Below are 14,649 nucleotides of genomic sequence, written 5' to 3'. Positions count from 1 at the left end.
GTGAGTGCGAGGAATGGATAAAACCAATAAAATAAAGATAACAGTTAAATATTGATATCACTGATCCAGGATTATATAAGGACACCCAAAACAACAACGAAAACTGGAAGAAGTACATGGGTTTTACTTATATTTTTACATTAAAAATGAATTAAAACTCTACTGGTCTACAAGGAAAATGCTTCCAGAATAAAAGTAATGAAATTTTACCACATAAGAGTCAATGATAAAGAAAAATCAAGTCAAAAATGCTGGTTGGCTGAACTTTCCAAGATACAGCCTTGGATCAAAATGTGAAACTCAAGAATTAACGAGAGAATGGGTTTGACTCTAAAGCAGGCATGTCCAAAGTCCGGCCCGGGGGCCAATCACGGCCCGCGGTCAGATTTTATACGGCCCACAGCTTGGGTTTTATATTATATTATTTATGGCCCACTTGGACTGTTCAACCGAGTACATGAATCATAAAAGGTTCAAAATGCAGTTTCTCCTTTCACCTCATGGTGGCAGCACCACTCTAACTCTATCTGGCTCTGTGACCTCGCCGTGAACCTTTTTCGCTAATTTCTAACCACGGTGCCTGTAAATAAAAAAACGAAAGTTGACAGTGAGGGCCGCCGCTTCCAGAAGAGATGGGAATTACAGGGTTTTTTTTTACTGAAAATTGAGGCAATTATGTTTGCCTAATTTGTCAAGAGACTGTTGCCTTGTTTAAGGAATTCAATGTAAAGAGACACGAGCAGACAAAACATGCTAACGCATACGACAAGCTAGCAGGGAGTGAGCGCTCCGAAAAAGTGAAGCAAATTCAAGCTGCTTTAAACTCACAACAGTGACTCTTCATGTGAACCTCGGAGTTCAATGAATTCACCACCAGGGCAGGCTACCAAGTTGCCAGGTTAGTTGCCTCTAACTGCTGGTGTTATGTACCTGTAGATGTGACACAAAATATTACTTTCTGAATGATTTTGTGAAAGACAAGTAAGAGTCATATGTTTTAATCTTAAACGTTAACAGACTTTACATTACTGAGTAATATATGAGTAATGATTACTCATATAAGTCATGTTTAAAATGAATGTGGGGTTAAGATTTTTATCAACTTGGATGTTTAAGATACTCTATACAGTTTGTTCTATGTTATCTGTCTCCAGATGTGAAAGGAAGGCAGAATTGTTTTGTTTTTTTTTTTTTTTTTTTAATTAGTTCACACCTGAGTGACTTAGATTTGGTTACATTGCCATTTAAAAAAATGATATTGTGACAATGAAAATAAAATTGTTGTAGAACAGCGCATTTAGATGTAATTTTTACTGTTTAAAAAATGTCTGAAGGGACCACTGGCCCCTGGCAATGTCCACATTATCAGATCTGGCCCTCGTTAAAAAAAGTTTGGACACCCCTGCTCTAAAGAATATTTGTCTCAGAGCTACAACATCTACTTCATAACACTGTCTGCACATTAGAATACATTCACGTTACAGGTTCTATTTAGTGGAAGATTATAAAACTATTATATAAATGTACATAAACCAATATACAGGGTGGGGAAGCAAAATTTACAATGAACATTTAGTTGTTTTTTCTCAGCAGGCACTACGTCAATTGTTTTGAAACCAAACATATATTGATGTCATAATCATACCTAACACTATTATCCATACCTTTTCAGAAACTTTTGCCCATATGAGTAATCAGGAAAGCAAACGTCAAAGAGTGTGTGATTTGCTGAATGCACTCGTCACACCAAAGGAGATTTCAAAAATAGTTGGAGTGTCCATAAAGACTGTTTATAATGGAAAGAAGAGAATGACTATGAGCAAAACTATTACCAGAAAGTCTGGAAGATACTATTAAAGAAGAATGGGAGAAGTTGTCACCTGAATATTTGAGGAACACTTGCGCAAGTTTCAGGAAGCGTGTGAAGGCAGTTATTGAGAAAGAAGGAGGACACATAGAATAAAAACATTTTCTATTATGTCAATTTTCTTGTGGCAAATAAATTCTCATGACTTTCAATAAACTAACTGGTCATACACTGTCTTTAAATCCCTGCGTCAAAATATTGTAAATTTTGCTTCCCCACCCTGTATATGTGTAATAACACTTAATCATATACCTTGAAAACATCAGCAAACCGGCACTTTTGTCATTTATTTTCCAATTAATCTTATTAAAATATGCAACATTTAGCGCATTTAATGTCTGAAGCAAATCATTTCTAAAAAACTGTAGACCAGTGCTATCCATGTTGTGAGCTTAAACATGATCAAAATATTAAACTAATGGAACCAAAATTAAGGAAATATTCTATCTGAATGTGTTGTGCACATTTCGTCTTATACGAAGTACTAACTAACATTGTAAAGTCATTACATCTATTACTTAACAACAGCTTTCACTTCATCCAAAAGATGGAAGATTATGCTGTATTTGATTAATGGGAAAGATTGATTTCTTTGACTGTTTGATTGACTTATATAATAATCACCAATGAAAGATCGAAAGTCACCCCTTTGTTGACCATTATATTAGTTTACTTATTAAACTTGGTCTAATCATTTGCAAGAGTCCATAAATGTGTGCACTGAAGTCCATCATCTCCATGGTCACGTAAACAATAAGTCATTAATGTTTAATAAAGAAAAGAAGGCGGCTATAAGAATCAACGGCTCGTCAGCAGTGATACCATCAGAGAGGTAAAGGCAAATGGTATTGATGTAAGGATGCACTGCTGCATGACCGACCTGGACTAATGACACACTTTTAACCTTAAACACATTTACTTGTAGATGTGATGCTGCCTGGAGGACAAACTGGTGCCAACGTGATGCTCCAGTAAAGGTTTTTGATTTTCTGGACGTCAGGATGGAAGAACCTGAAGGTGGTATTGCTGTGGTGGGCATCGGGTGTAACTTTCCAGGGGGTAAGACATTTTTGGAACAAAACTTTGTAATGTTTGTTCTGACTTGTTTTCATGTATAGGCTCTGTCACTGGGATGTACGTTAAGATGTACTGAAATATGTCCCAACAAATGTAGACATATCGGTCGCCTCATACACATATAGACAAAAGTATTGGGACACGTTGAATTTGGGTGTTTCTTTTCTATCAGGGGTCTGGGATACAAAATGGGAGAGATGGAAATTACCCATATCTCTTTATCGCTTGTATTTATGTGTAAATGTTCATTAACCCTTTCTTGCATAGCGGTCACTACAGTGGACAGTTATTCTACAGCTGTTCTCTTGTATATTCATGGATTTTGTTGTTTTAGTTTTACATCAGCCAACATATTGGACACTTATGCATCATCTCATACACTACAATTAATAACATTACTGTAGCTTTGCTGTTCTTGAAAAACCTGATCTAACATGTTTGAGTTGTTATTGTTATTAGACTGTAATTAACAAAAATTTTTTTTATTTTTTTTTCATATTATCTCCAAGAATTGAATAATGACTACTATAAGAGTATGTTAAAATGTGAGAAAACATCAGATTAGCAGCATTAAAATGTTTTTATTTCATAGTTTTCACACAGTGTATCAGTAAATACATGTTTCTTTGCTTCAAAAATTAAACGCATGGTGTCCAGCTGAGTGGACATTTTTGCAACTCCATGAAAAATAGCTTAATAAAAAAAATGGATCACATTGTTTTATTTTTAATGCCTAAAGAGGAATCACTCAAGAAAAAAAAAAAACTTGATTAAGGTTCTTGTAATTCATGCATGAAAGGGTTAATATGAACTGTCCCATTAAAAAAAAAAAAAAATCAGTCAATCAGTCAATCAATCAAAACAAGAATGACAAATGTCAAAATATACTTTTATATTGTGATAAATACCATATTGATTATTAATATTGATGTTTGTTTCTCAAATCAGCATGAACAGGACATCTTACAGCTGTAGACGTGACGTGTTTGTCCATATAGTTTATAAACATCAATATTTCCTTAAAGTTTAATGGGAGATTTTCCTTCCTAAGAAAGAAGAAAGTAGATGGTGAGTTGTGGTAGAAAAGTATTATTTACAGTCAGAGCATGAAAAATATTTGAGAAATTTAGAGGTAGAACATTTAAAATCAGTCATGGATAGAAAAAAAGAAAAAAAAAAAAAATCAATGTTGAGAGAAATGAAGTAAAAACCATGTCTGAGGCATTTTGGATCTAAAGATAACAACTTAAACCAAACAAACCAATGAAATGTAAATGTATCACAATATAAAACTACATTATGACATGTGTCATTATTGTTTTGCATCCCAGACCCCTGTTAGAAAAGAAACACCTGAAATCAACGTGTCCCAATACTTTTGTCCATATAATGTGTGACTTGCCGTGAGGCTAACGATATGAGAAAAGTTAAAGGACAAATGCATCATTTTAGTGTTTTAAGTTCATTTCATTCCTGCTGGTTTTAAATAGCGTGTTATCAGTAAAATAAGTGACTATGATTCTAAATCTCTTCCTTTTATTCAGACTTTTTGCTGTATTCTGTATACGTGTTCAAACAGGAGAGGGGCTTGATAATTTCTGGAAGGTTCTGGTGGAAGGAAGAAATTGTTCTGTACCCATTCCCAGAGAGAGGTTTGACTTGGCGAGTTGGTATGACCCCGATGAGAACAAACCGGGTAAATCCCGCACAGCCAAAGCAGCTCTCATTGACGGGTATGGGCTTTTATATATCACACATTATCGAAGCTTTAGGCAGATTCAGTCAAATGTGTCTCTAAATGTTCTGTATTGATCTGGGATGTTTTCAGGTTCAATGAGTTCGACCACAGGTTTTTCGGCATCAGTGACAGTGAAGTGGAGCAGATGGATCCTCAACAGAAGCAGCTCCTTCAGTGCGTCTACAGGGCTTTAGAGAACGCTGGACTTCCTCTGGAGAAGGCCAGCGGGACCAGGACTGGAGTGTTTATTGGTAAAATGAGGAAAACTCATTTTTGTTAGGTTTTCACTATTTTATTAGTGTTTTTGACTAATCATATGCTTTTTAACTTAGAAAATGACAACACTCTAAAATACACTGGGTAAAACAAGAACAGATTACATGCTGTAAACACACCTCCATAAAAAAAGACTCATGCATGTTTTGGTAAATATGAAATTGAACTGAATACATTTAAATCATTTATTCATTATTTAATTAAAATTTTAATAAACTTTAGTAAAAAAGAAAATAACTTAATTGTGTAAGACTGGGTAGAGTTTAATGCGGAAAATGGAAAAATGAGAAAACTGATTAATCGTACACATTTTAAAGTTAAATTTTTGTAAACAGAAATATATGGATACTTGACGAATCTAAGTCAGTTTTTGTGAAATATTTAGTAAATATGATCAAATCTAAACATTTTCAGAGCAATTGGAATTATTTCTTTAAATACATTAAAATTTTTCTCCTTAATATTAGATGTCACTTTGTTGTTTTCATCCTTATCAAATCTCTAAACAGTAAATGTTTGTGAGTATATTGTTTTTTTTTTCTCAATCATAGGTCTGATGAACAGAGATTATGAAACGAATGCAGCTCACGTCCACCCGAGTGTGATCAACCACTGGACCGGCACAGGACTCGCCATGAGCATCGCAGCAAACCGAGTTTCCTACATCTTCAACTTCACCGGACCTTCACTGTCAGTCGACTGCGCCTGCTCATCGTCACTGGTTGCTCTTCATCTCGCCTGCCAGGCCATCAAACAAGGTACCTGGATGTGCATGTTTTCAGGCTCCTCCAAATGGGAGTCATGCCAGTGTTTCGGCTGCACCTTAAAATGTGTTCTATCTTACCAGGAGACTGTGATATGGCTGTTTGTGGAGGGGTCAACTGTATCATAGAACCGAGAGTGTTTGTGGCTCTCAGCAAGGCCAAGATGATCTCACCTGAAGGCACCAGCAAACCTTTCTCCAACAGAGCAGATGGCTACGGTAGAGGAGAGGGCTGTGGGGTGGTTCTGCTGAAGCCACTCAAAAAGGTCAGATTATGCAAACATCATAATTTACCAACAGATTAGAAGTTGCATCCTTCTTTCATATTGTTTAATAAACCATTTATTATTACCGAAGTCATGTTGGAATTTGGTTTGTACTGACAGTTGGTCATTTTTTATGTTGGCTAAAATATCCCAAAGCTAACAGCAACTTATATATATATATATACTTTCAGTTACTGTTTCTTTGGGGCAATGCATTCAAAATTTATGTATCAGAAAATTTTAAAACAAGTTTCTTCGTGTGGAATTTTAAAACAGAAAACCACCATTCTGAGTTTAGGTGCGTTGGACACATGATAACAATAGCAGTTCACACATAGGATGATGTTTAGCACAGATGAAGACAGCTTAAGATGAGAGTATCACACCGTATCACAACAGGGCTACAGACTAATTTTTCCAAACAGTTTGTAATTTTCTGATTATTTTGACCTTTATTGCTACTTTTCAGGCTGTTCAAGACCATGACCACATCTGGGGTGTTATCAGCAAAACAGCTGTCAACCAAGATGGACACACAGTCAGTCCAATCACCAAACCCTCCATGACGCAACAAGAGGAGTTGTTACGTCGGATCTACTCACAATCTGACATCCAAAAAGTTCAGTACATTGAGGCACATGGGACTGGAACCCCAGTTGGAGATCCAACTGAGGCAGGAAGCATCTCCAACGTGGTCGCTAAAGCCAAACCTCCTGGTTCAGAGATACTCTGTGTTGGCTCCGTCAAAAGCAATATCGGACACACAGAATCTGCTGCTGGAGTTGCTGGACTTATTAAGATACTGTTGATGATGAAACACAAAACTATTGTTCCTTCGGTTTTCTATTCTGAAGACACTGCAAGTGTCGATGCCAAAGCCCTGAACATCAAGGTTCCTAAAGCAGCTGAAGCGTGGGAAGCCTCTGGTGACAGAGTTGCAGGAGTAAACAACTTTGGCTTTGGGGGAACCAATGCACATGCCATTGTCAAACAGCACAAACAACCATGTGCTAAGCAACACAATGATGGTAAGAAGACAAAATATTTTGTCTTATCTGCAAATTCACAAAAATCTCTGACTCTGATGATGGAGGACACCATCAAACAGATAGAAGCAGATGTCCAAGTTGATCTAGATGCTCTGTTGTACACATCAGCCTGCAGGAGGAGCCACAAAAAACATAAGTACAGAAAGGCCATGGTGGTTTCATCTGTAGATGATTTGAAAGACAAGTTAAGTGCCAATAAAAGCAAAAATGTCAGCCCATCATCTATAGATCCCAGGTTAGTGTATGTGTTTTGTGGGAATGGTGTCACTTACCATGGCATGTGCAAGCAGCTGCTAAAACATGAGCCTGTTTTCAGAGAAAAGATCAGTCAGATTTCACAGCATTTCCAAAAGCTGAGCACACTAAACATCTTGGACAAACTTGAGAGTCAGACTGAGAGTAGTGATTTCAAAAACCCAGATGTAGTCCAGCCCCTTCTGTTTGCTATTCAGGTTGGCATTTTTACTCTGTTCAGACACTGGGGTGTCAAGCCTGATGCCATATTGGGACATTCAGTTGGAGAAGTTGCAGCAGCTCATTGTTCTGGCATTTTGTCTCTGGAAGATGCAGTAAAAGTCATCTACTTCCGCAGTCTCCTCCAGACCAAAGTTACTGGGGGGAAAATGCTTGTGATCAGCAATATGCCTGTATCAGATGTGACAAGCCTACTTCCCAGTTACTCTGGTAAGATATGCCTTGCTGCTTCAAATAGCCCACAATCCTGCACCCTATCAGGTGATGCAGATGCAATCGAGACTCTTAATAAGGAGCTGAGCAACTCAGTTAACAGTCAGAGTCTGTTCCTTCGAGTACTTGATGTCCCTGCTGCATACCACAGCCACATGATGGACCCAATTCTGTCAGAAATCAAGACAAAAATAGGTTCCTTACAGGTTAATGATTTGGACACAGAGTTGTTCTCAACAGTGACAGGAAAGGAAGTCCAACAGGCTGAGTTCTGTTCAGGTGAATACTGGGCCAGAAATATTCGTGAGCCAGTAGCTTTTGAGCAGGCAGTGAGGTCCGCAACTAAAGGAATGAAGAATACAGTCTTTGTAGAGATAGGGCCAAGAAGAGCCCTGCAGAGAAACATCATGGAATCTCTGGGTAATGACGTAGCTGTTCTTGCCTCAGTGCAGCCAGGGAAAGATCATGAAACAGCAGTATCTGTAGTTTCTAAGCTGTTTGAGCTGGGTGTCCAGGTAGACTGGGACACCTTCTACAGAGGATATGAGACAGAGCCCCTTCTTTTCCCCAGATACCAGTTTGACTGCTCAGACCGAGATGTTATCATTGGAGCAGCACAAAAAAACACATCAAGTAACCATCCTGTGCTCTGTCAGACAGGAAGTGAGAGCAATGTTTTCAGCTGTGATCTGATGTCTGACTCCTCTTTTTACCTGAAACAACATAAACACAATGATGTACCCATCATTCCTGGTGCCTTCCATGCTGAGCTGGGTTTAGCTGCATTCATGGCCAGCGCCAAACCAAAGGTCCCTCTAAAGTCACTGCAACTCAGTGTCAGTTTTCACAGTCCATTTGTTTTAATGCCAAACTCACCAGAAATGAAGGTGCAACTGGACCAAACAGAGGAAGAAACTAGGTTTACTGTGCTGTCACCATCTGCAGTTTATGCATCTGGTACAGTGGTTTCAAAGAAGGAGCGGCTGGTTGAGGAGCAGTGCATTTCACTAAAATCCATCTATGAAAGATGCCGCTCTGCAGTGAGCGCTCAGGAGTTCTATGGGTATCTCTCCCAGGGAGGCTTTCAGTATGGAGATGTGTTCCAGATCAAAGGGAATGTGCATTATGGGGAAGATCTGAAAGAAGCTTATTCACTGATCATAGTTCCAGAGAAACTGCGGCCTCAGTTGCATGATTACTGCATTCATCCAGTGGTTCTGGATTTTCTGATGCAGCTTCTCCCAGTAACAGTTGAGCACATTTTTGCTGGTAGGCCAGGATTTCCAGCCAAAATAGGAAGCCTGACAGTGTTTGAACCCTTGGAAGAAGAGATGGTTGTGTATCTGAGAGCAATTGATGTGGGTGTTGATCATTTTGAGGTTTGTGGCTGCTTTGCAGATATGGAAGGTAGGGTTTTGGTTGAAGTTAAACATGTGATAATCAAGTACCTTGGCAGCCGTTCTCATGTGGTTGACGAGTACTTTTACCACAATGACTTCAGTGTCATTCCTGAAGGCACGGAACCCACTTCCCGTCCAAGGGCCTTGGTCTTCTGTGATGACCTGGGTATCTCCAGAGGTCTGGAACAGCATTTGGACTCAAGGTCGAAATACATTTCATCCAAACATGCCAAAGACATCTTGAGTCATGGCTTCCCTACTCTTCTGAAGAATCTTAACATCAAAGATATTGAGAAAAACTTTGATGAGGTGTTATTTTTATGGGGCAAAGATGATCTCTCATCCATGACAGCAGATGTCGTCCTACAGAATTTGGCAAACTGCTGTGAGGTTTTCCGGCAAATAGTCCTAAAGCTGAAGCAAATTCACTTCCCAAACTCTATCAGAGCGGTAACATACCGTTCCTCTGACATCACAGTAGACCACATAAGTCCAGGTTTTGCTCTCGCTGGTATGACAAGATCATTTGCTGCAGAAATACCAGATCTTTCATTTCAGCTCATTGATATAAACAATGTGTCCGCTCAGGACATCGCAGCTCTTTCTCAGGTCCTAAGAGCATATCCTTGCAGCAAGTATCCTGAACTGGTGGTAAAAGATGGAATGATCTTGAAACCTTCCATTGTCCGTACCCCACCTCAGGTCACTGACAGTACAGAGGGCACTTTTTCCACTACTATGTCTGATCCCTGCATTTTTCAGACAGACGATGCACACAGAACAACAAACATGAGTGCCGTTCATTGTGTCGAAGAGGTTCAGCCGATAAGTGAGCAACTGGTTGAAATTCAGCCCACTAACATATGTGTTCATTCATCTGACTACTTCCCTGTGAGTGCTTCACATCTAAAATTTGGCCAGACACTGTATTGGAACAAACATTCCTCTCAGAGGCACAAGCTGATTGCTCTTGATTTTAGTGGAACTATTACAGCAGTCGGAAAAAATGTCAGGAAACTGAAAGTAGGAGACCATGTTGCTTCCTGTTATCCAGTGACAGCAGCCAGCAAAGTCAGAGTTCCAGAAGATGTGTGTTACAGTACCAAGCGATTCCCATTCTGGCAAAAATCACCTTGTGTTTCCTACTTTGTTCTGGCGTGGGAGGTCTTACACCGAGCATTACCAAGGCCAAAACATCATCTAGGAATCATATCCTCTGTTCATGATTCTGTTCTGGTGAAAGTCTTGGCACTTACAGCTTACAAATCAGGGTGGACTGTGGTTGTTGGAACACAATGCAATGGGTCTTTTGTAGATGTCAGTAAAATTGAAGCTTTTGTCATCCTCCCTCCATTTGATGAAACCCTGATCGCTAAAGTTGGCAGCTTTCCTGGTGTCAAAAACATTGTCACTGTCTGTGAGTCCCAGCAGCAGTGTCTGGTTGCACAAGAAGTGTTGCAAAGCATGAAGGAAAGTGTCCACCTGCAGACAATTCAAATGCCAGTCATTCTGCGAAAGGGATACTTGACAACACAGAAGCCACAACTGTTGCATTGGCTTAAGTCTTTGAACTTCAGCAGGAAATTTACTCTTGAAAGTTTTACTTTTCAAAGTCTGAAACCTGAAAACATCAAGATCCTTGATTCAGAAAAATCTGAATCATACTTCAACTCAACAAAAGTGCCTGTTGTGGTTTTGGGAAAAGATGACAGTGTAACCCAATCTGACATACCATTGCTACCAACAACAAAAAAGCTCTTCCGTAAGCGGGCACTCTACATTGTGGTAGGTGGTCTCTCTGGTTTAGGCTTTGAAACTGTCAAGTTCATCTCACAAAAAGGAGGTGAGTACATTGTTATACTGTCTAGAACCAAGCCTATTCCAGATGTGCAGCAAGAGATACACAATGTAGAGAATCAGTGTGGAAACTGCATCACTACCATGGAGTGTGATGTATCTGTCTCTGAGCATGTGCACAGGGTGGTCCGAGCCATTGGCCAGAAGTTCCCTGATTATCCAATCAGAGGAGTTTTTCACAGTGCAGTTGTTTTGCATGATGGTCTGATTGAGACCCTTGACAGATCTCTCTATGAGAAAGTTTTCAAACCCAAAGTAAACGGTGTTCTGAATTTGCACAATGCAACACAGCACTGCCAGCTCGATTACTTTGTGTGTTTCTCATCTATCTCAGCCTTTCTAGGAAACGCATCACAAACTAATTATGCAGCTGCCAACACATTCCTAGACATGTTCTGTCAGTACAGGCGCAAACTTGGTTTGCCAGGGCAGTCAATCAACTGGGGAGCTCTGAACCTTGGTCTCCTCCTGAATAAAGAACATTTCCAGAGGTTTCTGGAAGCAAAAGGGATGATGGTGCTGGATGTGGGTGAGATTCACAAAAGCTTGGAGCAGTGCCTTGTCCTCAACCGACCCCAACAGGCAGTTTGCAGGTTTCACTTCAGAAACATCAGATACAACATTCTTTCCCAAAATGCTGCGTTGACCATGAGGCTGATTGCATTGGTAGAAGATGCTTTCAGAAAATCCACAGAAACAAATGCAGAAACAAAACAGACAGATTCAGTCTCACCCAAGGAGTATGTCATCTCTCTGCTCAGTGAAACCATTGGTATGGACGAGAGTGAGCTGAAAGATGAATTGCCTCTTTCATCCTTAGGAATTGACTCCATGCAGGCCATGACTCTGCAAAATCTCATCTTTCAGGAGAGAGGAGTGAATGTTCCTTTGGTGAAACTGTTAGATCCCACTGCTACAATATCAACAGTAGCAGAGATACTTAGTGAAGGATCAGGAGGTGATATTCAAGATCCCATTCCAGTTGTAGAGATGGAAGTTGTGTCAACCAAATTGTAAATTATCAAACGCAGATATTACAAAATGTAAAGCTCCGGGTAAAGCCATAAATGTACATATTACTTTGAATTTTTTGATCCTCTTTTCTGTGATATGTTCTGTTTATTCTTTTGTTTCATTTCTGCATTGTACTTTAATATTGTTTTTAATGTATTTGCCATGATATTTTATTCGTGTATGTTTTATATTTGCTGTTCATCAAAATCTCAATGATGAACATGAAACCAGTCAAGCAGTGCAATTAAAAACACAAATATTGTTGACATTGATTATCTTCATATATTATTATGACTGGTTGTGTAAACTGAGTACATTATTTTATTGTAAACTATGCATTTTCAGTAAAGTTCTATCTTTGAAGCATGTATCAATGTTTGTTTCAGACCTTGGTTTGTACAGTACAATAAAGTACCTCTTTCCAACTCACCTCTTATGTCATGGTCAGTTTTTATCACTGCATTTTCACTGGGTCTGATTAATATCTTTATGATGCTCACTAATGTACAAACAGTAATGTAGCATTTTGCATTGATGTTCAGTTGAGGAAGTAGATTATTATTGAGCCCTGATCTTTTTAAATCATTAACCCATAAAGACTCAGACATCCCCCATCGACTAAAAGCATCTACTGATCTAAACTTTTAATTCACTAATTCTATCAATACATGGTCTATCAATAATTGGTGTAAAATGCAGTTTGTCATCTTTTCATGGTCATCAGATATGACCCATTTTGACGTTCAGAAGCTCCGTAAGTGAACGTAGAAACACTATCATCTTCTGTAACATCGATTCACCAGTAAAACCCATGGAGTTGGATCAATGACAGTGGATGGACACACTTGTTTTTATGTTAATGATAGATTTTACTGAACAAGTCACTTTTTTCATTTTTTTCTGTTTTGATATATTAACCTTTGACTTTACTCTGAGCTTTTATGATCAACTATATGATCAGTTAATTAAACATAGGAAAATACATGATTTTAATTGGAAAAAACTGCAAAATTCAGAAGATAATATTATAATAAATGGTGTTAAATCATTTAGGAAAGGTTAAATAGAGAGAAAATTTTGGGGGGAATTGCCACAAAAGTCACACTGGGTCCTTATGAGTTAAATTATAACATACATAAGGACAATGTTCTTCCACACAAACCTGTCAAAATGATCAAAATTACATCAGAATGTATTTCTTGAATACTTGTGTATTCATTACATTTATTAATAAGAGATCATTCAGTTTTCTCCTCAGAAATAATAAGTAGTTTTTGACTGCAATTTATCTTAAAATATAATTTAAAATTGAATGCTTGGAGTTACTTTTGGTATGTCCATAGTTTCAGTAACCTTCATTACAGTGAAAATGTCAAACAAATAAGAATGCATTATCAGGACAACATTTGTCAGGTGTTTATTTCCAGCTTCATCATAACAATAGAATACCTTCCACTGTTTGACGAGGGTGCTTTATTGATATATTTACACAGTTTCACTTTCATTAAGTTTAGAAAGGTAGAAGGTACACCTTTAGGTCATAATACCTGCTCTTCTAGAGTATCTTTATCCATCAACTGACATCAAGATTAAGGATAACCTTATGTAAAACTGCAAGACAACAATACAACTACTAAACAGTTGCAGTTCACAGATGCTCATACAAAGAAATGAATAAAACAAACAAAAAAATGAACAAACATAAAAAAAACTTTCTATTGGTTGTGTAACTGTTTGAACAAATACGACACTATTAAACCCATTTGACAGAATAAAATGTTGCCACTGAACACTGCTGTGTAGATCGTCGATTTTTAAACCATAAATTTCATATAAAGATTTTCAGATATGTGCATGTCATCATGTGTATGTTTATATTGTATAGTTTTAATTGCTTGTGGCACTTTCCAATTACAAGCCTTAGAATATATCTGTGTACAATGTTTAACAGTTTTTAACACTAGTGTTGTTGTACTTGAGAGTAGTCTTTGTCTTTGAATATCTTGGTCTGAAGACTGGTCAAGGTCACAGCTGTTCGGACTTCACAAAATTTTTGGTGCCTTTGTTGTCTTTAATTTTTGCCCAATTGTCATGTATGAGAGAGGATTACAGTTATCAAATTGTTTACACGAAGCAGTTGAATTGTATCTTACTTTGCGAGACATTGTTCGTCCACTACTTATGGAGTGGAGAACATTCACACACAATACTTTTCCAAAAACACACTGTTTATAGTTAAAATACAAAAAAATACAAAACAATATGCCTAATAAAAAAATATATTTGTTTGTTAAATTAAAGCCACTTTTCTATTCACTTTTCCTGTTGTAAAACTTGTTATAAAGTGAGCAAACCAGTAAAAGAACATTACATTTTTTTGTTCAAGAAGAAATTTCAGACTGAAGATGAATGATGGGCATACAATCACATTATGTTGACTGTTAAACTTAAAAGCTGCCTGGCATGTAAAACATAACAGGATTTGTTCAGAATTAAATAAAGTGAGCACTTAATTAAGGAAAATGAGCACTTGTTTTAACCAAATCGAGTTAATGAAACATGCGCACGTTTAATTAACTTGTGTGCACGACTTAATTAAACATGTGCACATATCAACAGGTGCACACATTTTATTAAATTGTAAACACTAGTTAA

General features: G+C 37.9%; 1 protein-coding gene across 1 annotated transcript; it reads left to right on the top strand.

Moving 5' to 3' along the window:
- Positions 1-2,810: 2,810 nt before the first annotated feature.
- LOC115411203 (highly reducing polyketide synthase SAT13-like) lies at positions 2,811-12,035 on the top strand. Its single transcript, XM_030123190.1, has 6 exons — positions 2,811-2,926; positions 4,524-4,677; positions 4,773-4,933; positions 5,510-5,716; positions 5,806-5,987; positions 6,457-12,035. Exons 1-6 carry the CDS (start codon positions 2,869-2,871, stop codon positions 11,995-11,997), a joined length of 6,303 nt encoding a protein of 2,100 aa, XP_029979050.1. The 5' UTR covers positions 2,811-2,868; the 3' UTR covers positions 11,998-12,035.
- The last annotated feature ends 2,614 nt before the right edge of the window (positions 12,036-14,649 follow it).

The sequence above is a fragment of the Sphaeramia orbicularis genome, chromosome 20 (assembly GCF_902148855.1).
Source record: "Sphaeramia orbicularis chromosome 20, fSphaOr1.1, whole genome shotgun sequence".
In the NCBI taxonomy this organism is placed as follows: Eukaryota; Metazoa; Chordata; class Actinopteri; order Kurtiformes; family Apogonidae; genus Sphaeramia; species Sphaeramia orbicularis.
The sequence above is the reverse complement of the archived record's forward strand: the minus strand, read 5'-3'. Positions and strand labels throughout refer to the sequence as shown.